Source organism: Moschus berezovskii, chromosome 19 (genome assembly GCF_049115385.1).
Source record: "Moschus berezovskii isolate FMDL1 chromosome 19, NW_MosBer_1.0, whole genome shotgun sequence".
NCBI classification, from domain to species: Eukaryota; Metazoa; Chordata; class Mammalia; order Artiodactyla; family Moschidae; genus Moschus; species Moschus berezovskii.
The window spans coordinates 58,439,388-58,465,247 of NC_142478.1; the positions used below are offsets into that span (position 1 = coordinate 58,439,388).

The window sequence follows — 25,860 nt, forward strand, 5'->3', positions numbered from 1 at the left end:
GACAACTGTACTGTAGTTTTGTAAGAATATTCTTGTTATTAGGATATACAATCAAGTATTCAGAACTAAGGGGCACCATATCTCTCATGTTTAATAAAATTATTTAGATTTTACATTAAATACATATTTATACATTAATTTTAACAATAGAAATGAAAAAGTGGAGATGTTACTTGAAGAATATAGATGAAGGATATAGAAGAATTCTTTGTACAACTGTAACTTTTCTTTATAAACAAATTTTTAAAATTAACTATGAGCTATTTATTAACTTCTACTTTAGTGTCCAAAGTGTCTGTACATTTCTGTAATTAAAAAAAAAAAAAAACTTGCCCAGCCTTAAATGTTACCTTTTCAAGAAATCTTTCTTAGATTTATGTCATCCAATCAAACAGTGCTCTCTTCGCTAGACTGAAATTTATCATAATCTGCCCTGTAGTTAACAGGGAACCTATCATATGCCCTCTAACTCAGGGCCATCACCTGACAATATGGTGGTGGCGGTTGTTCAGTCACTAAGTCATTTCTGACCCTTTGCAACCCCATGGACTGCAGCACTCCAGGCTTCCCTGTCCTTCACTATCTCCCAAAGTTTGCTCAAACTCATGTCCATTGAGTTGGTGATGCCATCCAACAATCTCGTTCTCTGTCACCCTCTTCTCCTGCTCTCAATCTTTCCCAGGACCACCGTCTTTTCCAATGAGACAGCTATTCCTATCAGGTGGCCAGAGTGTTGAAGCTTCAGCATCAGTCCTTTCATTGAATATTCAGGGTTGATTTCCTTAAGGACTGACTGGTTTGATCTCCCTGCTGTCCAAGGGACTCTCAGAATCTTCTCCTGCACCACACTTCAAAAGTGTCCATTCTTTGGCGCGCAGCCTTCTTTATGGTCCAACTCTCACATTCGTACATTTGGAAAAACCATAGCTCTGACTATAAGGACCTTTGTTGGCAAAGTGATGTCACTTCTTTTATGCTATCTAGGTTTGTCATAGCTTTTCTTCTAAGGCGCAAACATCTGTTAATTTCATGGCTGCAGTCACTGTCCACAGTGATTTTGAAGCCAAGAAAATAAAATCTGTTACCGTTTCTACATTTTCCCCATCTAATTGCCATCTATTTGACAACACGGTGTTTTTGTGCAGACCAGAAAATGATGCTTCCTCTAGGAAGTCACAGTCCCACACTAGAAAAAACCGTGCAGTCAGTAGTCAATGCCTTAGTAAAAATTAAGGGGTATCAGAAACAAATGTAGTTCCCAAAGGCATATCATATAGCAAAAAAACTCCTAGATTTCAACACCCACTTATGCCCTTGGCCAGGAGCTCTTGGATGAAATTAAACCGGAATAACCAATACTGGCAGACAGGATCTTGTCCGTCCTTGTACCATCTACCAAAATCAGCACAAAGGAACTGTGCCTAATATATGATACATACAATAAATATTTTATGAATTAAATAAGCCCAGTCAAAAAAGAAAGAAAAAATGAACATGAAAGCTTTCAAAGTAAAGATCTTCCCCCAATTTATGATGAGATTATGTCCTGAAAAACCCACTGTATAAGGTGAAAGTCAAAAATATATGTATATACCTAGCCCACCTTAAAGGTACTCAGAGCATTTACATTAGGCTACAGTGGGGCTCAATCATGTAACACGAAGGCTATTTTATAATAAAGTGTTGAACATCTCATGTAACTTACTGAACACCGCCCTGAAAGTGAAAACCAGAGTAATTCTATGGTTACAGAATGATTGTAAGTTCTTACCATTCGTAATCCTGTGGCTGACTAGGAGCTCAGCTCGTTGCCACTGACCAACACCATGGGACAGTATTTTACCATATAAAGCTAACCTGGGAAAAGATCAAAATTCAAAGCATTCTATTGAATGCTTACTGCTTTCACACTATCTTCAGTCAGGGACCATCTGTAATAATTATTTAAATCAAGTATCAGCAAACTACAGCCCACAACTTGTTCCTGTTTGGGCTTTTTGAGTAAATATGGTTTTAAGTTTTTAAAGGGTTTAAGGGAAAAAAAAGCCAAGAACAATATGCAATAGAGAAATTATATGCCTCCTAAAAGCCCAAAAGGTCTGGGTCATTACAAGCAAACTCTGCTGACCTCTGAACTGAAAAATATGGCTGCTATGTCAATAACTGCAATTTAAAAATGAAGTCTACTGTTGTTTCACACAAATTAGTTCTTCTACAAGAAACTTCTTAATAGCACTACTTTTCATGAAAGTTTAATATACACAATTGAGAAATGTCATGAAAGTATTCTTGCTCTCATTTAATTATTTTTAGACTTTACAATATAATTCAATTGAGGGTTATTTATCTATTAAAAAAAAAAATCAAGGTATTTTACTAATGTACATTTGACAGTACTGCGAGCAAGTTTCAGAAAGATAAGGACTTTGTAGTGAAACTGTAGATTAAGAGAGACTTGAGTCATAGTAAACAACTTGTGAACCCTCATTTGAACGAACTGTAAAAGAAAAATAAGGTGATGAGACACTCAAATTGGAGGTTCTAGCTTATGCAATCGGAGAAGGCAATGGCAAGCCACTCCAGTACTGTTGCCTGGAAAATCCCATGGATGGAGGAGCCTGGTGGGCTGCAGTCCGTGGGGTCGCTGGGGGTCGGACACGACTGAGCAACTTTACTTTCACTTTTCCCTTTCACACATTGGAGAAGGAAATGGCAACCCACTCCAGTGTTCTTGCCTGGAGAATCCCAGGGATGGGGGAACCTGGTGGGCTTCCGTCTATGGGGTCACACAGAGTCGGACACGACTGAAGTGACTCAGCAGCAGCAGCAGCAGCAGCAGCAGCTTATGCAATAAAGCAAGAAAAAGAAATAATTAAAAAAAAAGGCACAGTGTTTGGATAGAAAGAAGGAAAACTGTCTTTATAATAAATGACAACATGGCTATTTATGCAGAGAATCTACCCAAAAACACCCTACTTAAGAGTAAGAGAGCTTGGCAAGGCTAACTCAAAATGGATTAATGACCTAATCACAAAAAGTTTAAATAAAATTTTAATAACATATATATTTCTCCCATCCCTTGCCTATGACTATTATCAATCTGCTCTCTGTATCTATGAGATTTTTTTCTTTTTTTTTTTTGCAAACTGAGGAGGCTGACAACTCTAAATTCACAAAGAACAACTGCCAGATTAACTCAGCCATGTGATCATCTAGAATCAATGCTTCAAGAACTTATTTCAGTTTGCTGCAAACTGCTTTGGTTCAAATTCTGGCCCTATCACTTTCCAGCTCTGTGACGTTAACCTTATGACTTCAGCTCTTTGTATCTTAACTTCAGAATCTACAAAATGGTGCTAAAAATAGTATGGTCTTGAAAAATAAAGTAGTATCTTCTCACAAGGTTGTGAAAATGATATTCCACATAAACAGTTTGGCTTAAGAACAATGCCTGGCACATTACTAACTGGTTAATAATTATTACCTAATAGAATTATAGGATGGGAAAGACTAGAGATCTCTTCAAGAAAACTAGAGATACCAAAGGAACATTTCATGCAAAGATGGGCTCAATAAAGGACAGAAATAGTATGGACCTAACAGAAGCAGAAGATATTAGGAAGAGGTGGCAAGAATACACAGAAGAACTGTGCAAAAAAGATCTTCATGACCCAGATAATCACGAAGGTGTGATCACTCACACCCACCTAGAGCCGGACATCCTGGAATGTGAAGTCAGGTGGGCCTTAGGAAGCATCACTACGAACAAAGCTAGTGGAGGTGATGCAATTCCAGTGGAGCTATTTCAAAAGATGATGCTGTGAAAGTCCTGCACTCAATATGTCAGCAAATTTGGAAAACTCAGCAGTGGCCACAGGACTAGAAAAGGTCAGTTTTCATTCCAATCCCAAAGAAAGGTAATGCCAAAGAATGCCAACTACTGCACAATTGCACTCATCTCACACGCTAGTAAAGTCATGCTCAAAATTCTCCAAGCCAGGCTTCAGCAATACATGAACTGTGAACTTCCAGATGTTCAAGCTGGATTTAGAAAAGGCAGAGGAACCAGAGATCAAATTGCCAGCATCCTCTGGATTATCAAAAAAGCAAGAGAGTTCCAGAAAAACATCTATTTCTGCTTTATTGACTATGCCAAAGCCTTTGACTGTGTGGATCACAGTAAACCGTGGAAAATTCTGAAAGAGATGGGAATACCAGACCACCTGACCTGCCCCTTGAGAAATCTGGATACAGGTCAGGAAGCAACAGTTAGAACTGGACATGCAACAACACACTGGTTCCAAATAAGAAAATGAGCACGTCAATCCTGTATATTGTCACCCTGCTTATTTAACTTATATGCAGAGTACATCGTGAGGAACGCTGGGCTGGTGGAAGCACAAGTTGGATCAAGATTGCCGGGAGAAATATCAATAACCTCGGATATGCAGATGACACCAACCTTATGGCAGAAAGCGAAGAATTAAAGAGCCTCTTGATGAAAGTGAAAGAAGAGAGTGAAAAAGTTGGCTTAAAGTTCAACATTCAGAAAAGCAAAATCATGGCATCTGGTCCCATCACTTCATGGGAAATAGATGGGGAAACAGTGGCTGACTTTATTTTTCTGGGCTCCAAAATCACTGCAGATGGTGACTGCAGCCATGAAATTAAAAGACGCTTGCTCCTTGGAAGGGAAGTTATGATCAACCTAGACAGCGTATTAAAAAGCAGAGATGGGGGGACTGGGATAAAATAAATAAATAAAAAGCAGAGACATTACTTTGCCAATCTTGTCTGTCTAGTCAAGGCTATGGTTTTTCCGGTAGTCATTTATGGATGTGAGAGTTGGACTATAAAGAGCACTGAAGAATTGATGCTTTTGAACTGTGGTGTTGGAGAAGACTCTTGAGAGTCCCTTGGACTAAAAGGAGATCCAACCAGTCCATCCTAAAGGAGATGAGTCCTGGGTGTTCATTGGAGGGACTGACGTTGAAGCTGAAACTCCAATACTTTGGCCACCTAATGCGGAGAGCTGACTCATTTGAAAAGACCCTGATGCTAGGAAAGATTGAGGGCAGGAGAAGGGGACGACGGAGGATGAGATGGTTGGATGGCATCACCGACACAATAGACATGGGTTTGGGTGGACTCCGGGAGTTGGTGATGGACAGGGAGGCCTGGTGTGCTGTGGTTCATGGGGTCACAAAGAGTTGGACATGACGGAGCGACTGAACTGAACACAATTATTTCCCTCATATTAGTTTTACTCAGAGGAAGGCTTGGCCACAAAGCCATGCACAATTAGATATGGCCTAGATACACCAAAAGTTACATATACCTTGGATAAAATGGAATCCTGGTGGTTCAAGTTCAGCGCTGTCCAATAGAACTTTCTATAATGAATTTTAGAAAAACTTCTATATCTATGTTGCCCAATACAGTAGCCACTAGGCACCTGTGGCAGCTGAGCACCTGAAATACGGCTAGTGTGACTGAGAAGCTGATTTTTCTTACATTTTAATTAACTTAATTCTAAATGTAAATAGCAGGACATAACACTGGCAGTCCAGTGGTTAAGACTCTGCACAGCACTTCCACTGCACGGAACATGAGTTTGATCCCTGGTTGGGGAACTAAGATCCTGCATGCTGTCTGGTATGGCCGAAAATTAATTAAATTTAAAATACAGGCCACACTAAAAAACTTTAATGTTAATAGCCATATGTAGATATGGCTGCCATACTGGACAGTGCAGTCCTTTCTTTGAGCTTCTCCAGGAGTAGGTGTTATCTACTTTCCAAAGCATCCATTCCCTCTGACATATACCAGGAGTGCTTCCTTATACTGAACTCAAGTTTCTCTCCCAATGGTTTTACCATTGGTCATTTATCTTTCCTGGGGCCTCGGAACAACTTTAATCCCCTTCAAAAGACAAGTGATAATGGGGAGGGTCTTAAATCGTTCCTTTTATATATGTTGAAATTTTCTTTTAAAAAATTCTCATTAGCACTTATTTCAAGCTCGCTTCATTTCTTCTCTGACTACAAAGACTTTCAAATCTGTCTCCATACTTTAATACTTAATCTCCTCCAATTCTTTCACACTGTGAACCAAATTTTTCAGCCAACAATCATGTTTATAAGCATCTCTGTACTTTGGCACAAACTTTTCCCTGCCTACAACTTCTTTTCTTCCACGGCCTCAACCCTCACTGCTTTTTAAAGTTTTTTCTTCACTACTCACCCAGTAGTCATGTATGGATGTGAGAGCTGGACTATAAAGAAAGATGAGTGCCGAAGAAATGATGCTTTTGAACTGTGGTGTTGGAGAAGACTCTTGAGAGTCCCCTGGACAGCAAGGAGATACAACCAGTCCATCCTAAAGGAAATCAGTCCTGAATGTTCATTGGAAGGACTGACGCTGAAGCTGAAACTCCAATACTTTGGCCATATGATGCGAAGAACTGACTTATTGGAAAAGACTCTGATGCTGGGAAAGATTGAAGGTGGGAGGAGAAGGGGACAACAGAGGATAAGATGGTTGGCTGTCATCACCGACTGGATGGACATGAGTTTGAGTAAGCTCCAGGAATTGGTGATGGACAGGGAAGCCTGGCGTGCTGCAGTCCATGGAGTCACAATGAGTCAGACACGACCGAGTGACTGAACTGAACACCCAAAGCAGTCATTCACTCGCTTCTCAGTGCTACCAGTTTACACTCCCTACATGCCTGCCACTCCCAACTACACTCACTGGGTAACCTGGAAGCAGAGCTGCTCATTCACTGTTTAATTATTCCAGTCTGATAGCTTCAAGCTTTTAGTGAATTAATCAATAGTATGCATACCAACTCAATGAAATGCTAAACTGTGTCTACTATTATATTAATAGTATTACCCTAAACCCATCAACAAGCAGTTTTCGACCTTAACTTGCTCAAGTCGTTTTTACTGATTTCCAAACACACTAATAGTAAAAGCTGAAAGTTCCTAAGCACTTATCACATGCCAGGCATTGACTTAAGTATTTTTCACATGTAATTAACTTAATCCTCATCACTCCCATTTCACAGAGGAAGAAACTCAAGCACAAGTGAATAACCTGCTGTAAGTCACTAAGTAAGAAAAGACCTAGGGTGCTAAATAAATAGTGTGCAACTCTGGACAAGTCATTTAAAGTTCCTGCTCCTGTGTAAAATAGAGGATGAGTCATGATGATCTCAAATGCAAGCTTCCAATTCTAAAATTCAGATTTGGAGGAGGAGTAGGAACACTGACTTGTGAAAAGAAACAGTGTTACTTTAGGCATTTACCAGAAAACAGTCTGAGGGGAAATGTGAATCTTTTCATTCTTATAGTTTACAGCAAGCTACTACGGTAAAACATGAAACATGTTTTCAAATAAGAAAGCCAATATATATAGGACAAGCTAAGTTCTGCAGGAGTTGATAAAATAAATGAGAATTAGTTTCATGGAACATGTGAACCAGATCTTAGAGGCTAAGTATGAGGATGCGGAAAAGGAGAACAGTGATAGAAGAGCAGGCAGGGAGTAGAGGCCGAGCTTGACACCCGCAGAGGCAGTGAGAAAAGGAGACCATGCTGATTTAAATGGAGGTCGTGTTCTGAAGAGTTAATGGAAAACATGACAGGAAGATAAACTGGGATTGGCAAATGTCCATGGTTCTGTGGACTGTTTTTACACGGCCCAGAGCTAAGAATGTTTTTTAAATTTAAAAAGGTTAAAAAAGAAGAAAAACATGCAAAAAAGATGGTATGAGGCCTATAGGCCCAAAATATTTATTATTTGCCTTTTTACAGAAGACGTCTGCCAACCCCTGGGTTATATTATGGCAAGTCTTGAGAGTGAAGAGGACCTTAGGCTTGGGAATAGGATGGTTTCTGAACAGATGATTGGCCCAACAAAAATAGAGTTTAAATCTAATAGCAAAAGGAAGGCTAGGTTAAACAGGTATGAAAAATTAATGTGCTACAATACGAATAATATATATGATACCTAAAATGATTATTTGGCCCACAGAAATAACTGCACCACAGCCATAAACTTCCCTAAAAGCCACGGAACAAAGGAATCATTTCTTCAACTATTCAATCCCTTCTTTTTGAAGGACTAATATGTGCTGCTGAAGCCTTACTCAGTGTGTCCTTCTAGCTCCAGGGCTATGCAGTCTCCAGTTTGACTAACACAGAGTGAAGAAGGTGGTTCTATCACTCTAATTCTCCTACAGAAACTTAAGTGGTGCTGGAATTCTTAGATCAAGTCAAAAATGCCTTCTTAACCCACAACATAGTACGGTACTACTGAGTTCAAATTAATTATGGATAATAACTATTAATTACAAAATAGGCAGATGCAGAAAACACCACCATTTATAACACTGCTTTCAAATTTTAAAATAAAAACCTTGAGCTTATCAGATTCATTTATAAAGAGAACTGCCAGGACTAAGGCATGGTTAATTGAAGCCATTTTATGGCTAACAATAATTACTAAATTGCTTTCTTCATTGATTTTTATCTGCTTTTGTTTTGTCATAGAGCTGAACTAGAAGCAGTGGGGCACAGTTATTAAAAGCAAAAGCTCTGAAGTCTTATCGGGTTAGAATCTCAGTTTTGTCACTTCCTAGCCCTTGACCCCGGAGAAGGCAATGGCAAGCCACTCCAGTACTCTTGCCTAGAAAATCCCATGGATGGAGGAGCCTGGTAAGCTGCAGTCTGTGGGGTCGCTAAGGGTCAGACATCACTGAGCGACTTCACTTTCACTTTTCGCTTTCACACATTGGAGAAGGAAATGGCAACCCACTCCAGTGTTCTTGCCTGGAGAATCCCAGGGAAGGGGGAGCCTGGTGGGCTTCCGTCTATGGGGTCACACAGAGTCGGACACGACTGAAGTGACTTAGCAGCAGCAGTAGCAGCCCTTGACCCTGGACAAGTTCCTTAATTTGTCTGAACCACCATTTCCTCATCTGTAAAGTGGACATGGCACTACCAACATGACAGGCTGGGCTGTTCTAAGGATTAAAGAATATATAAGTAATGCACTTGGCACCATTCCTGAAACCTAATAGGCATGAAATAAATGGTAACTATCATTATATAAACAGAAAGCGCTCCACAAACTGTTTTCACATCATATATACATATCTATAGACTTTTTCCTTCAGAAAAATGGCTTCCATTTGGCTCACAAATGCTAGTTTTTTCTAACATGTTTTACAGAGGGAAAATGTGTTACAATAAATAGGAATTCTCATTTATTCTCTAACCTTTTAGACTAAGTTAAAAATATATAGACTTCCTATGTAACATTTACAGATTATGAATAACTAAATTCCTTATCTGTCACAAATGCAAATTCGTCCTTTTCTTTTCCATTTTTCATCCCAAGGAGGTTGTTGATGTACATTCCTTCACTCAGTGAAGCTAGTGACTCAATTCCTGGTCAGTTAAAGTAAGAAACTAATTGTAACATTCCTTGAATCCATCACCAGTTTTCTCCTATTCTCATCTGCATATATTTTTCAGCGATCCTAAAAAAACAATAGTAAGTCATTACATCTCTGCCACTTTCTTGCTAAGTTAAACCAGGTCATTTAGCTTCTCTGGGCCTTAGCTTCCTCACAGGTAAAATGGGAAGGCCCAACAGATTATCTAATAGAATTGTGTGATAATCAAATGAGAAAAAAAAAGTGCATATATTATATATATATGTAAAAGGTATGTATATGCCCCAGCAGAACAGGAAGCCCATTTTTCTCTCCCTTTCAAATATGACCCTAGTCGGCTTTCACAAGCTTAGACCAGGAGGCTTCTCAAACATAGTGATTTCTGTTACTCATCAGTGGCTATCCCAAAAGCATTAAAAGGAATAAGACCCTTAGCAACATACCAGAATGCTAGTAAGAGGGCCGATCTTCTGAAAAGGCAATAAGCCTTTTTTCCCTTCATCTAAGACTTCCTTCCAATATTTTACAAGATAGAAGCATATTAAGTAAGCATTAGCAACTCAAACATATTGTGGGGAAGCAAAGGTTTGAACTTTCTGCCCTGTTTCCCCTAAAAATAGTATATAAGCTCCAGGAAGGGAGAGATCACACCTGGCTTATTCACCACTGTATTCCCCAGAACCTAGCAAACAGGAGGTACTCAAAAAGTTTAACTATGGTTTGCCTATAAAATATATGCCATGTTCCATTTGAGATGACAACTTTTCTTTGGTAGGGTAAATTCATCTGCTTAATAATGAAACCAATTTTCATAGAGTCAATAATAAATAATCTACCACTTACTAGGTATACAAAGTAGTACAAGCACTTGTTCCTGTCCTCAAGATGCTCTAAATCTACAAGGCAGACTATGCAAATACAGTTCCTTTACTTTCAAAGAAGTTAGATCCCAAATGGTTTCTTGTCACCAAAGATAATAAACAAATGGCACATGAAAAGATGTTCAATATCATTAGGCAAAAGGAAATGCAGTCAAACCACAATGAAACATCACTACATAGCCACCAGAATAACTGAAATTAAAAACTAGCATAACAAGTGTTAGGCTTCCCTGGTGACTTAGTATTAAAGAATCTGCCTGCCAAGGCAGGAGACTTGGGTTCGATCCCTTGATCGGGAAGATCCCCTGGAGAAAGAAATGGCAACCCGCTACAGTATTCTTGCCTGGGAAATTCCATGGACTCAGGAGCCTGGTGTGCTACAGTCCATGGAGTCACAAACAGTCAGATACGACTTAGCAGCTGAACAACAACAATACCAAGCACTGCCAAGAAATTAGAGAAGTTAGAAATCAGTTACTGGGACTATCCTGTTGGTCCAGTGGTTAAGAATTCACCTGCCAATGAAAGGGACACTGGTTCAATCCCTTGTCCAGAAAAATGCCACATGCCACGGGCAACTAAGCCCGTGCGCCACAACTATTGAGCCCATGCTCCAGAGCAAGTGCTCTGCAACAAGAAGTCACTGCAATGAGAAGCCCATGCACTGCAACTAGAGAGTAGCCCCACTTGCTGCACCTAAAGAAAACATGTGTGCAGCAATAAAGACCCAGCACAGCCAAAAATGAACTTTACAAATGAAAATCCTAAAAAAAAAATCACTTAAGCAGTTTTGCGATTACTTTTAAAATTAAACATTTGCCATACAACTTGCCAATTCCACTTCTATGTATTTAATCAAAAGAAATAAAATTGCTATGACCACACAAAACCTGAACATAAATATTCACAGCAGCTTTATTCATAATAGCCAAAAACTACTAAAAATTTAAAAGTCTATCATTTAATAAACAACCATTGTACTTGCACACAACAGAATACTACTCAACAAGAAAAAGGAAGAAACTGTTACATGCTGTAACAGGAATCTCAAAGTATTTTGTTACATGAGAGAAGGCAACCACAAAAGGCTGTATAAAGACAAAACTTTGTGGCTCAGCTGGTAAAGACTCCACCTGCAATACGGGAGACCGGGGCTCAATCCCTGGGTTGGAAAGATCCCCTGAAGAAGGGAAATACGCTCCAGTATTCTGGCCTGGAGAATACCATGGACTGTATAGTCCATGGGGTCACAAAGAGTTGGACAGGACTGAGTGACTTTCACTTCCAAAATGTTAGGAAATAGATCAGTGACTGCCAGGTTTGGAGGAAGGGGACTGACTGAAAAGAAGGAAAAATTTATGGGATGATACTATGATTGTGGTGGTAGTTTTATGACTATGTTTTTCAAAACTCAAGAACTGTACACTAAAAAGTGTTAGTCAGTCAGTCATATTCGACTCTTTGCGACCCCATGAACGGTAGCCCACCAGGCTCCTCCGTCCGTGGGATTCTCCAGGCAAGAATACTGGAGTGGGTTGCCATTATCCTCTCCACACTAAAAAGGGTGAACTTTATTTTTTGTAAATTATATTTCAGTATGTCTAATTAAGATACAATTTACTACAATAACTGTCTAGCAATTTAAGCTAAACCACAGCACACTGAGCAATGAAATTTTAAAAATTTCTTCTGTATATCCCTGTGATCCTAAGTCCAAAATGGACAGGAGAAAGTTTAAAAACTTAAGAGACCCCATATATGAACATTCTATTTGGCATCTTTTCCCAAAAGACAATCGCTTAATAATCTTTTCTGTTATCACTGGAGATGCCTTAGACTCTTTATTCAATGAACTGTGAACCTGTAGCACTGCTTGTAGGTCTACAAAAATTTCAGCAATAGCATTTTAACTACTTTAGTCTTCTCCCAAATTAACACTACTACCTGCAAACTTCCAAGTGTTTCCATTTCATCCACTAATTCTCTTTAACTTTAGCTGATTATTACTGACTCAATAAGCAGGGTACTTTCTGCTCTGTCCTTCAGAATAATTTGTCTCATCCCAAGCTATCATTTCCTACTACTTATTTTTTAAAATCTCTCATTTCTACCATAATTAAGTGCTTTCTTCTGACTGGAGCTATGAATCCTCACTGCTGCTGCTCTCTCTGAAAATGACAACAACAACAAATTAAGCTCAAACACAATAAACAGGGAGAATTTTAAAATGACAAGGGTCACTGACTACAAAATGACCATAAACCCACTGCCCTCCCCAAAATGGAAAAAACAAAAAAGGCCCTCTATTGGTGGGATGGACCCACTTTTGTTCTGTGGTGTAGCTCTGCTTCTATTCCAGAGATCGTCCTAAAGATAAGCCCTGCCAAGTGGAGGAGCTGCTGCACTTAAATACAAGACACTGTATATGGTACGTCCCTGGTGGTCCAGTGATTAAGAATCTGCCTTGAAATGCAAGGGTCATGGGTTCCATGCTTGGTAGGGGAACATAATGCCGTGGAACATTATGAAGCCTTCGAGCCACAAATACTGAGCCCACACACTCTGGAGCACAAATGCCACAACTAAGACTTAATGCAGCCAAATAAATATATAAATATTAAAAGAAAAAGAAAAAAAAGACACCATACACTGAATACCACAGGAACGAAACTTGTCAAAAGCTACAGGGGCACAGGAAGAATCCCATTTTCCTAGGGCAAATATGGTGAAACACTATGCAAGAGAGAATCTGGGCTAAGCCTTCAAAAACCTATGCTTAGGAGGACAAGATAACTAGACTGACACAACTTGATTTATTCTAGAGAATACAATATCCACAATCTGTGGAGGGACTTGATTAACAGATTATTCATTAATAATCTGGATTTGATTCAGCTAGAAATGAGAGCCACTAAAAGTTTCTTAATAGAAACAGTACACAGTTAAAGAGGTTAGGAGAGATTTTTTTTTTTGAGGTGGGGACAGAGATTCTCACGGCTATGCAGTGTGCGGGAGGTATCTGGCCATGAAGTAACCAATCAGGAAGTTTACTAAGCTACAGTCAGCAAATACCCTCTGGTGACCATGATAAAAAGACTCAATCCACCCCCTTTCTCTATCTATATCTCTTCTCTAAAGCCAAATGAAATCTCAGAATCCTCCAAACAATACACCAATCAATCACAATTAACAGACAACGTGAAACCTATTTGCCAGCCAGATTAAGGATCAAGAAAGGAAAAGCACGGAGGGTAGAAACAGAGGAACTTCACTTTGGATTCCAGTTCCTAAGTTAAAAGGACTAAAGAGACACTTTGTCACTTAAATGTGTCAGAAAACAAAAAATAGCAAAGTCTAATTGGAACACATAGAGAAACTTTTTCTAGATATGTAGATTTCTCCTTAGAATACTAATTTAGTATCAAATTTTGAAAACAATTAAGAAACGTATTATTAATACAAAGAGGGAACAAGATTCTAAAGTCAGGTATGCAGCTAACGATCAGAGAATATTCGCAAATAATGTCTGCGGCCTTAACTTTTTCAACAGTAAAGAGAATGAGAACTAAAAACTCAACAGAGTCACTTCCAACTCCAAATCTGTGTAATTCTAAAATACTGAGGGAATTACCTGGCTTATTAATGGTTAGGGCTTTATGCTTTCACTGCTAAGGACCCAGGTTTGACTCCTGGTCTCAGAAATAAGATCCCACAAGTGCCTGCTCCCTCTTGTGCCCACGTTCTACGCTGCCATGCCCTGATCTCAAGAGGCACAAGTAGTCTCCCCCAGCAGGCAGCCCAGGCGACGGAGGCGAGCAATATGCGTCTTCACTTTGCCTGGCTCTGGGAGCACACCACAGCCCCCACCAAGGGGTCCGCGCGCGCTGCGGGCTAAAACCTGTACAGTGCCTATGATTACACAGTACCACCAATGGAGAAAGTGCTTGTGAAAACTGACATTCAGATAGCCCTTCCTTCTGGGAGCTATGGAAGAGTGGCTCCTTGTTCTGGCTTGGCAGCAAAACACTTCATAGATGTAGGAGCTGGTGCCATAGATGAAGATTATAGAGGAAATGTTGGTGTTGTCCAGAGAAGTTTGAAGTCAAAAAGGGTGATCGAATTGCACAGCTCATTTGTGAACAGATATTTTACCCAGAAATAGAGGAAGTTCAAGTTTTAGATGACACTGAAAGGGGTTCAGGAGGCTTTGGTTCCACTGGAAGTAATTAAAACTTATGCCAAGAACAGGAAATGAGAATGTACTATTTTCTTGAAAATAAAGACTGCTTAAAGTGAAAAAAAAAAAAAAGATCCCACAAATGCATGGGAGTGACCCAAAAAGCATAAAATACTGACAGCTTAATATGTGCCAATATATTAATAAATATGCAGAATCTCACTTTTTAAAGAAGGTATTCTTTCCTGCTTTAATAAGTATAGTAACTGAGCATGAGAGTAACTTGCCTATTCATTCACTCAACCATCTGATTGATCACTTAAGTGTCAAGTATGGTTCAGAAGACCAGTACACAATCATGAACAAAATGAAGCTGCGGTCCTCAGAACTTAAATTTTAGTCATGAGGAGATGAACCCCAATTCCAGTCCAGATTAGGGTTATCAGGTAAAAGATACGCAGTTAAATTTGGATTTCACATAATAAATAATTTTGTTCCATGCAATTTGGGACCTATTTATACCAAAGAATTAGTGGTTGTTTATCAGAAATTCCAGTTGGGGGGTATAAATTAGAAGTGTGGGACTGACACACACACATAACTATATATAAACTAGATAATCAACAAGGGTCTACTGTACAGCACAGAGAACTATTCTCAATATTCTGTAATATAGATAAGGGAAAAATATCTGAAAAAGAATATACACGCTGAATCACTTTGCTGTACACCTCAAACTAACACAACATTGTAAATCAACTGTTTTTTTTTTTTAATAAAAATGCAAGTTTAACTGGGTATCCTGTATTTTTATTTGCTAAATCTGGCAACTTTAGTATATACATTAACCGCAAAACCCTTTCTCAATCCTTTTACTTTATCTCGGTGCCTCTAAATCAGTGACTTTGACTACACTAATGAAAAATTACAGTTTAAATTGCAACACAGTATATACACAGTAATTGAAACAAGTTCCTTAAAACAATTCTCACCCTTAGAATAAGATACTACAATGCACTGCACTTTTAAAAAATGCTTCTAAAAGGCCTGTCATGACCCACTAAAGTGATCTTACAACTTACTAAATGTTCATCACCTACAGTTTGAAATACTTTTTTGAAAGATGAAAAACAATTTAACCTTGTCTTATGAGTCACCATTAGGAGCACATCAATTAACTACATTATGCCATAAAACAGTAATGCCTCTGGGGTGTACAAAAGCATGGAGTTACCAATTTATAGTCAAAACACCCATGATAATAAACTTTTGAGCTCTTGTGTCTGTTTTTTATTATTTTCCCACCTCTTAACTTCCTATCATATTATTATTACTTCTCATTGCTACCAATGTTTGCCCCTAAAACATTCTACTTGCTGGCAATCTGTAAATCAAAAAAGGAAGCTAGGGACTTGGCCAGTGGGCCAGTGGTTAAGAATCCACCTGCCAATGCAGGGGAAACAGGCTCAACTCCTAGTCTGGAAGATTCCACATGCTGCAGGACATATAAACCCACATGCCACAACTACTGAGCCTGTGAGCTCTACAGCCAGTGCTCTGCAGAAGCCATTGCAATGAGAAGCCCTTGCACAGTAACTAGCGAGCGGCCCCTGCTCACCACAACTAGAGAAAGCTGGTGTGTAGCAATGAAGACCCAACACAGCCAAAAATAAAATTATACACACACACGTAAATATATATATAAAAGGAACAAGCAAAGCAGAATCATGTATGAAGCGAGAAGATGCCCTGAAGCACTCTCCGTTCTGTAATCTGCACAAGGTAGAACATAGACCTTAAGCATTTTTCTCTACCTTATTTTCAAGTGTTTCAGAATGAAAATAGTTAACTACCCAAGGTCCACAAAAAATGTTTATGAGCTCCAAAAGAAGAATGTACAATTTGACTCCAAACAAGACTTTTTTTTTTTAAAAACTAAGACTATAATCAGGATTCAGTTCAGTTCAGTCGCTCAGTCGTGTCCGACTCTCCGCGACCCCATGAATCACAGCACGCCAGGCCTCCCTGTCCATCACCAACTCCCGGAGTACACTCAAACTCATGTCCACAGAGTCGGTGATGCCATCCAGCCATCTCATTCTCCGTCGTCCCCTTCTCCTCCCGCCCCCAACCTTTCCCAGCATCAGAGTCTTTTCCAGTGAGTCAACTCGTCGCATGAGGTGGCCAAAGTATTGCAGTTTCAGCTTTAGCATCAGTCCCTCCAATGAACACCCAGGCTTGATCTCCTTTAGAATGGACTGGTTGGATCTCCTTGCAGTATAAGAGACTCTCAAGAGTCTTCTCCAACACCACAGTTCAAAAGCATCGATTCTTCGGCGATCAGCTTTCTTCACAGTCCAACTCTCACATCCATACATGACCACAGGAAAAACCACTGCCTTGACTAGACGGACCTTGGGATTACCGCTAAGAATATTTTTTAACATATGACTTATAAAAGGCAATATGAACAAAGTGGCAATCAAAAATATTTGACACTGACAACACTGGTAGATAGTCTCTCAAAATATCACTTTCAAGAGGACAACATTCTGAAGTTCTGAAACTCAGTAAAAATAAGCCATGCACCACAAAACTGATGAGAATTACAAAGACTCCATTATAGCATGCCATTTTATCCAGTTCCCTAAATGCTGCTAGCTACTAATCATGGCATGAAATTGATATTTTATAGCCACTTGACTCAACTTCAAGGCTCAAAGTATAAGCAAGTCATGTAAGAATTATTTTAAATTAAAAGGAATTTCAAATTGTCACATGAATACAACTGCAAATAATTTTAAGCAAATAAAGCCTAAGATTAATAGTTGCGGTAAATTTTCATCAACAATCCAGATTTGTAACAATACTATACTACTAAAAATAACAAAGGATTTAACATTTAAGCAGATTTTACACCACATATATACAAAATCACGTATTTTTTTTAAAAGATGAGGAAATAGACCTTCTATTTCATCGAGCCAAGATCAAAGTTACAAAAGATATCCTGAGGGGCAAAAACTGACTGTGGATATGTTTTCTTTTAAATATAAAGCATGATCTTGTTTATGTCTCTGTCTGCACTTACTGAAAGTGAGGGAGATGTAACAAAATTCTACAAACATGTTGCTCTGGGCAAGTGCCCTAACCTCTCAAAGGTTAAAATTTCTTCCCTTCTCTTTTAAGACAAGATTTTCTGTTATTTTGTTATGCTCTAAAATCTTGTTTTAGGGAAAAAAATATTTAAAAAGACAATATATACTCCTGAATCCAAAACAGTTTTCATGGTTATCTCAAAGAAAAGATTGTGAGAGATTTTAATTTAAAGGAATTTAGGGGAATTCCCTGGGGTCCAGTGGCTAAGACTCCATTCTTCCACTGCAGGGGGCCTGGGTTCAATCTCTGGTCAAGGAACTAGATCCCACATATTGCAACTAAGACCTGGCACAGCCAATGAAATAAATAAATAAGTGTTCAAAAAAAATTTTTAATGCTAAATAAGAGTTTGGACTTTTTTTAAAAAAATTATCTGCACTCTTCTACAATTAATTGTTTAAAATGCACATTTTTTAAAACACAGTTTTTCAAGTTATAAACAATAAAACTTTCAAGTACAAACGAGGAAATACACAAGGACCTTCTCAATTTCAAGAAAGAATCTGATTTGGACACTGGTTTAAGTACATCTCTCATCTCTACTGTAAGCAATGCAGACCACATTCTATATGTGTTTGTATGCCCCAAAGCAATATATGCGTGTGCACGCGCACAATATATATATAAGAAAAACTTTGTGTTTGTATGCCCCAAAGCAATATATGCGTGTGCGCGCGTGCAATATATATATAAGAAAAACTTTTAGTAGAAAATTATACTTTAAGGATACATAAAAAAATTAAGATACCACCCAACCTATTCCTAATCATAAATAACGTCAGCAAAGGTTATGGTATCAAAAATGTCTACATTACAAATTCTAGACTTAGGTGCTGCTGCTGCTAAGTCACTTCAGTCGTGTCCGACTCTGTGTGACCCCATAGACGGAAGCCCACCAGGCTCCCCCGTCCCTGGGATTCTCCAGGCAAGAACACCGGAGTGGGTTGCCATTTCCTTCTCCAATGTGTGAAAGTGAAAAGTGAAAGTGAAGTCGCTCAGTCATGTCTGACTTGTAGCGACCCCAAGGACTGCAGCCTACCAGGCTCCTCCATCCATGGAATTTTCTAGGCAAGAGTACTGGAGTGGCTTGCCATTGCCTTCTCCGGACTGAGGTGCTACAACCTTTCAAAAGCTTGATACTAGCTTCATGTTCACTGATGAGTAAATTTTCTGATGAATACATCCTTATTTTTGAAGTCTAACATCTTAGGAGGCAAAAAGACTTCAAGAGGAAAGCACAATCTACTCTTAATGACAGCCTTCCTTAAAAAGATCACTTCATGGACCTCTTAAAATGGTATGGTTAACAGTCATAGATGATCCAGATATACTGAAAAAAAAAAAAAAAAAGGCAAGTACTTTCAATTAAAAAGATACAGTAGCAGGCAGACGTATTAATAAACTGTATCTCCATCAAAGTTACAATCATTTAAAATAGCTACAAAGATAGGGTTTTCTTTAAGCTTAAACCTTTAATATGATATCAAAATACTATTACTATCTCATCAAAATAGAAAATTACAATTCTAGGGGAAAAAATCTTATAAAAGCTTAAAAATCCTTTTCAAGGTATAAAAGCACACTCTGCAATGATGAAAATAAGTGCTAACACAGCTGTAACAACTTAGGAAAAAAAAACTTTAAGTTGAAACATATGTCTATTAAATAGCTATGATATGAGTTAACATCCCCTATGTAAAAGTATAACTGTCTCTCTAATTAGAGAAACAGAGAAAATACAAATTTACATTTAACCAAAAGAGAAGCACCATGACTGATAGCATGCACTGTACTGACTTTTCAGAATGCAAAATGTGTAAGCAACTACAGTCTTACTTTTACCTTTGTCAAAGATAACCCACTTGTTGTAGGTTTTTGCCAAATCTTAAAAAGTGTATTTGTACACCTGAAACTAACACAACACTGTAAATCAACTTGCTGTTGTTCAGTCGCTCAATCATGTCCCACTCTTGGTGACCCCATGGACTGCAGCCTGCCAGGCTCCTCTGTCCTCTACAATCTCCTAAAGTTTGCTTAAATTCATATACATTGAGTCAGTGATACTATCTAACCAATAAAAAAAATTTTTAAGTGTGTTCTTCTCTAGATATTTAAAATGAAAATTAAACTGATTAGGTAAAATTAAAAAGCCAACTAAAAAACAAAAATGTACCTCATTTAACAGCCATCTATATTATCTCTGGATTAATTTCAAATTTGACTACCATCAATACCCACATAAAAGAATGAATTAGCAAAGGATTATGCAGTTTAAACCTTATAAACTACAATTGGGGCCATATGATAAGTTAATCTTGATTAAAAGCAAATGGCTAACTACCACACCTTCAAAACTTTGTTTAAAAGTTATCTCTTCAACAAGGTCTCCCCTGATCCATTTAAAATTGCAACCCACTCTCTTCCCCCACACTCCATATCACACTCCCTTAATATGCCACAGCAGAATGTAAAAGGATTTCCTAGGTGGCTCAGTGGTAAGGAAGCTGCCTACTAATGCAGGAGATCAAGAGACAAGGGTATGATCCCTAGGTGGCGAACACTCTCAGGAGAAGGAAATGGCAACCCATTCCAGTTTTCGAGCCTTGGAAATCCCATGGACAGAGGAGTCTGGCTATAGGCTATGGGGTCGCAAGGGTTGGACACGACTTAGCGACTCAACAAAGTAAACAATGGGAGAGAGCTACCTTTTCTTTTATAAACATCCCAAGCACCTACATCTCTGTTGTACACAGATTTTCAATGAATCTATGTATTGAATGAATGCAGTTTTCTTTAGACTCTTCTATAAGAAATTTAAGACACGAAAATCTCACCAATATTTAAAAGGAAACATGATAAACAATTACAATGAACTCCAGCATAATTTCTAAGTCACAACGCCTTAAGAGAAAGAAGCAGTAAGCAAGTCCTAAACTGAAAATTACTAAAAATTTTCATTCACACTTAATCCTGTATCCAAAGAAATTCTAATAATGTGCAAGTGCTCAGCCACGTTCGACTCTTTGTGACCCCATGGATTGTAGCCCGCCAGACTCCACTGTCCATGAGGCTTCCCAGGCAAAAATACTGAAGAGGGATGCCATTTCCTCCTTCAGGTGATCTTCCCAACTCAGGGATCAAACCCACTGTCTCCTGTGTCTCCTAACATCGCAGGCAGCTTCTTTACCTACTGAGCCATCAAGGAAGCCCATTATTTAGAGTCTGGAATACAGTAATAGGACTGTAAACTCGTATCTATGTCTATGTACATACACACACACATATATTTCTTTTTAAAAATTAGGGAAGGGAATTTGGAACAGAAAGAGATAAGGTTTAACTAGTGATAATGCCCAAAAGTATTATGAAATTACAAAAAAAAAGTTACCAAAAAATATTTCGATCATAAACTAGCAGCTGATTAAAAAGTACTTTGAGATGAACGAGGAAGATTAACCAAAACACGAAAAAGCTTTAGAATAAGGTCCTCAAGACTGTCATTCCTCTAATGAGAATCCTCAGCACAATAGTTATACCATGTGTCCTCATGAGTATTAACAATTTTCAAGACATTTTCACATACATTATTAAATCCTCAGAGACACTCAATTCCAAGGTAAACAGAAAAGCACTAAACTGTGTATGCACTGGACAGTAAATCCGACTTTTCCCTTGAAAATCCCCCAAAGTTCAACAACCCACAAAGAAACCATTTTATAAAAGAGCCCCCTCTTTAACACACAAGTCTTCTGAAAAGTATTATGGCACTAGCAAGCATAAAAACTTGAAGCCCTTTGACCCAGTAAAACTCCTGGGAACCTTCTCTAAGAAAATAATTAGACCAAGGCAAAAAGCTGTTAATAAAAAGATGCTTACTGCACCACTATCTACAATAGCAAAAAATGTGGAAGACCAAATCCCCACAACAGAATGGTTATGCAAAAATGTAAGAAAATTCATAATGTGGTGTTAAAGAAGAAAAGAGTTGAATACAAAATAACATACACAATTACTAGAACTACATAAAAATCGAAGTGGCAAAATTAAGAATTGGATTAAGGTAAAATTATAATCAAACTTTCTGAGAGAAAACAGCCACCTTTAAAACATATGACAAAGAGAATTTTTGAAAGCCATGAAAATCCACGATTTACAACAGAAAAAAAGGTCAAATATGATGAAATGTAGTACTACTTAAAGCAGACATGTGATTTCTAGACTTTCAAGAATATTTTACTGTCTCTAAACATATCAAACCCAAGGCTGCGTTTTTTTTAAATTCACCTTTGGTCCCAGAAATACATTTCAACTGCTGATACACACAAGTGTAACTGAAGAAACTCTAGAAACTGTCATTAGTTTACATAGACATCAGTGATTCAAATTTCAAAGGAATTCTACAAGTTTCGCACTATATGAATTCAACTCAAATGAAACGTCACACATTTATCAAAAAAAAAAGGCTACAATTCATGCCTCAAATAAAAGAACTTAAAACAAGAATCTAAATCTTAAATGTTTATAAAGTCTCAAAGAACAAGATCTGTGGTAGGAAAACATTCCAAATATTTTTGATCACTCAAACCACTCTTGAACAAATTCTTTGTTATAATTTTTAAGCTTAAGAAAGCATATGCAACCTAAGTTTTAATTTTTAATTATTTGAACAAGTTGAATACATCTGCCAGATTCCTTTTTTTTCTTTTTTAAAGATTCTTGATGTGGATCATTTTTAAAGTCTTCATTGAACTGGTTACAACATTGCTTCTGTTTTATGTTTTGGTTTTTTTGGCCCCAAGGCACGTGGGATATTAGCTACCCAACCAGGGATGGAGCCTGCACCCCCTGCATTGGAAGGTTAAGTCTTAAGCACTGGACCACCAGGAAATCCCCAGATTTGTATCTGATCCCAAGACGAAAAAACAGTTCTTTTTTTTATAAAAATTGTTTAAATTTTTTCCTTTTTTTTCTCTCTATGGATACCACGGAAAATGGGGAACTGAAGTTACAGAATCCTACATGGACAGAACTGGGAAAATAAGCATTTTCCCCCACTTTTTTGAACTAGTTTTGATAGGAAGCATCTGTAGATGCTTCAAAGGAGAAACTGGGAGGACGGGTGGTGGGTAGGGTAGAAAGCAAGTAAATCAATGTTCCCGATTGCCCCACATGGAGGCAGAATTCCTTAAAAAATCAGCTCCGAATCATCTTCATGGATAACTTCTGCCACAAATGAAAATTGTTTGGAAATGGACTGCTAAAAACCTTTTTTCAAAAAGAAAACTCTGCATGAAAAAATCCCCTTATCCCACCTTCTAAAGCCAGGAGATCTAAGGAGGACCCTTATCACCGAGCCTGCCAACCCGGCTTGGGCCTAAGGGAAGCATGGCAGTGCCGGCAACATGGATGGGGCACAGGGGAAATGGACTTGGGTGCCCTTGGTGAGCTCTGGCGGCACTCCCCAAGTTAAGGACACTGGCCACAATGGAATGGAGTCTATTGACATTTGCTACTCCGTTTGAACACTAAGCATTTTCTTAGTTCGTGAAATACGAACTGACAAGCCCCCCACATACACACACACACACCCCTCCAAAGCCAGACTCAGGTCACTGAGACAACGCGGAGCCCCCAGTCTGTACACAAACCTGGGTCATGGTGGGGAGTGGGGAAGACCAAGCAAGTAAACACCCGCATTTCTGCCTTCCGGAACCCCACCGTATCTCCTGCTGCGATTCCTCTCTTGAAATTTATAAATTGGGGCAAGGGTTGAGGAAAAATACACAGCGTGCCCGCGCCCTGCCACCGCCGCCACCACCACCCCCTCGGTCCCCAGACCGGCCCTCACCCATCACTATTCAAAGGCGCCTTCTCCGCGGCCTCGGAACAGCAATGCGGCTCAGCCACCACCCGCGCTGGAGAGGCCTTGCGGGGGAAGGAGGGAGGCCTGGAGGGGGCCGGGCACTCCCCACCCCTTCCTTAGGTGGGGAGGGCGGGACGCTGCGGGAGACTGCACTGAGCCCCACGATTTCAGAGCAGCTCTGGAGCCCCCGGTCGCCGTCTTGGGCTTAAATGGGGAGGGGTGAAGGGGGTCCCTGTCCACTCACCTCAGCCCGGTCCTTCGATCTCTCCCTGGGCAGGGAAGCGGGTGGGTGAGAAGACTGGACAGACCCTAATGATTCCAGATAAGCCCGTGGCTGCCCATTTAACAGGCGGCGGGGAGGGGACGACGCTGCCCTAACTTACCCCCCTCCCTCGTTATTCTCAAATGGGGGAGTTGGCAAGTTTCGGCAGATAACCTGAAGACCCTTCCATGTTAACATTTAAAGGGGATGGGAGCTGTGCCCTAGCGTCCCCCCGTTGGGGGCGGAAGAGCCTTAAAGAAGGCGATCAAGGGCTGACAATCGCCGCGACCTGTGAACCCCTCCCAAACACTTAAATGGAGAGGGGGAGGCTGCCCAGTCCTTCCATCTTGACCGTTTGGCGGAGGGGGGTGGGGATGTTGCAAGAGCCCGGAACATCGCCATTCCCAGAGGGATCCCGCGGCGCCCCCTCACCCGACCCCCCCCCCAGGGTCTAGGCCAGAGCCCCACCCCCACTGCAGGCCCCCAGTCCCGCCGGTCACGGGGCGGGGCCGCGGTGCGGGCCGCGGGGGAGGGGACGTCAGGCCCGAGCTGGTCCAGGCCCCGAGTCGAGGCGTCTGAGGCGCGACACCCACCTGCCCAGGCCCGGCCGCCCGCCGCCTGCGCTAGCCGCCGCCACTGAGGAGGAGGAGGAGGAGGAAGCCGCGGCCGAGGACGACGAGACGGAGGACGGCGCGGCGGCCGGCGATGTGAGAAGGCCGCCGCCGCCGCCAGGCTTGCGGGCATTGGCGGCCGCGGGCTGCGGCTGCTGCTGCTGCTGCTGCTGTTGCTGCTGAGGCTTCAGCGACATGGTGAGGGGCCCATACACCGGCCCGCACGCCGGGCGGGGACAGCTGGGAGCCGGGCGCGCCGAGGAGACGCCGGAGCGCGGCGGGGACGCGCGGGCGCCGAGCGGGGAGGCGCGGGTTGGCGCGGCCGGGGGGGCGCCCGGGGCGGCGAGGGGCAGAAGGAGGACGACGAACGGGCGGGGAGGCCCGCCGAAACCAAGAAGTCGCCGGGAGCCGGGCCGGGCCGCGCCGCCGCCGTTGCTACCAAAACAGTCTGAGGAGGAGGGAGGCGAGCGCTGCCTGGAGGGAGGGGGGCCGGGGCTGGGCGGGGGAGGGGCGGCGGATGGATACGGTCCCGGAGCCCCGCCGCCGCCGCCGCCCCGCCGCGCCGGCCGCGGGAGCGAGCGCCGCCCGGGCCACCTGGCCGCGGCGAAGCGACGAGGCTCGATAGCCGCCGCGGGGCCCCGAGGAGCTGCGGCCGTCGGGCGCATTGGGGGTCGGGCACAGATGTGCCGCGTGGCGATGCCGGGTGGGCGCGGAGGTGTGGAGTGGGGACTCTTTACCGGAAGTCGGAAGGGTCGGACGGAAGCAGAACGTGAGGCGGCCCCGGGGCCGGGAGGGACACGTGAGGAGCGGGCGCCGCGCTGGGTCGCGTTCCCGGGGGTCGGGTGAGGCCTCGACCGCCGGCCCTACCCAGATCCGCCCTCCTCTAGGCGGGTCTGCCCTTCGGAGAGGGCGTGTCTGTCTTCGCCTGAAGGGCCGGCCTAGTGTAGAGGACCGAAGCGAAGCGTTTTTGCCCCTCCCCGCTCAAGCGTTCAACGTTCTTAGACTGCTAGGAAAATCCGTGTTTGGCCCTACCTGATGCAACTTCGAAAATGGACTGCGAGTGTCTTCAGGACGAAACTGTCTTGCTACATATAAATCAGCTTGAACACAAGCATGCCACAGTTTTCTTTGTATCCCCGGCACCTCACACACGGTAGGGTCTCACTGTGTCAGCCGGGTGTCAAAGACAGGCCGTCCTGTCTTTCCTTGCCAAGACCTACAGAGTTGGAATCGAACAACCTCCCCGGGCCACCCACATCTGGTTACCTTTTCCCCACTTTTTCAACCCCAGCGACACTAACCAGAAAACTCTCTTGGGTATCTGACCTTCATTTGAACCCAGTTTCCCTCACTTGAACTTCTTTTTCCAAATTCATGAGACTCAGAAGGAAATTGTACATGATTGGTGGAACTATGGATAATGGGGTCTCCTTCGGTGTAG

General features: G+C 41.2%; 1 protein-coding gene and 1 pseudogene across 6 annotated transcripts in view; one reads left to right on the forward strand and one right to left on the reverse strand.

Annotated features, from left to right (window-relative positions):
• The window catches only part of ATXN2 (ataxin 2), a 98,585-nt gene extending 73,486 nt beyond the window's left edge, over positions 1–25,099 (reverse strand). For all 6 annotated transcript variants that reach the window (XM_088828181.1, XM_055405097.2, XM_055405096.2 and 3 more), the window contains exon 1: positions 24,402–25,099. In XM_088828181.1, the coding sequence (XP_088684307.1) occupies positions 24,402–25,084 (683 nt within the window). In that variant the 5' untranslated portion in view covers positions 25,085–25,099. The remainder of the gene's footprint in view (positions 1–24,401) is intronic.
• LOC129542565 (deoxyuridine 5'-triphosphate nucleotidohydrolase, mitochondrial pseudogene) lies at positions 14,100–14,590 on the forward strand (annotated as a pseudogene).
• Positions 25,100–25,860: the final 761 nt, after the last annotated feature.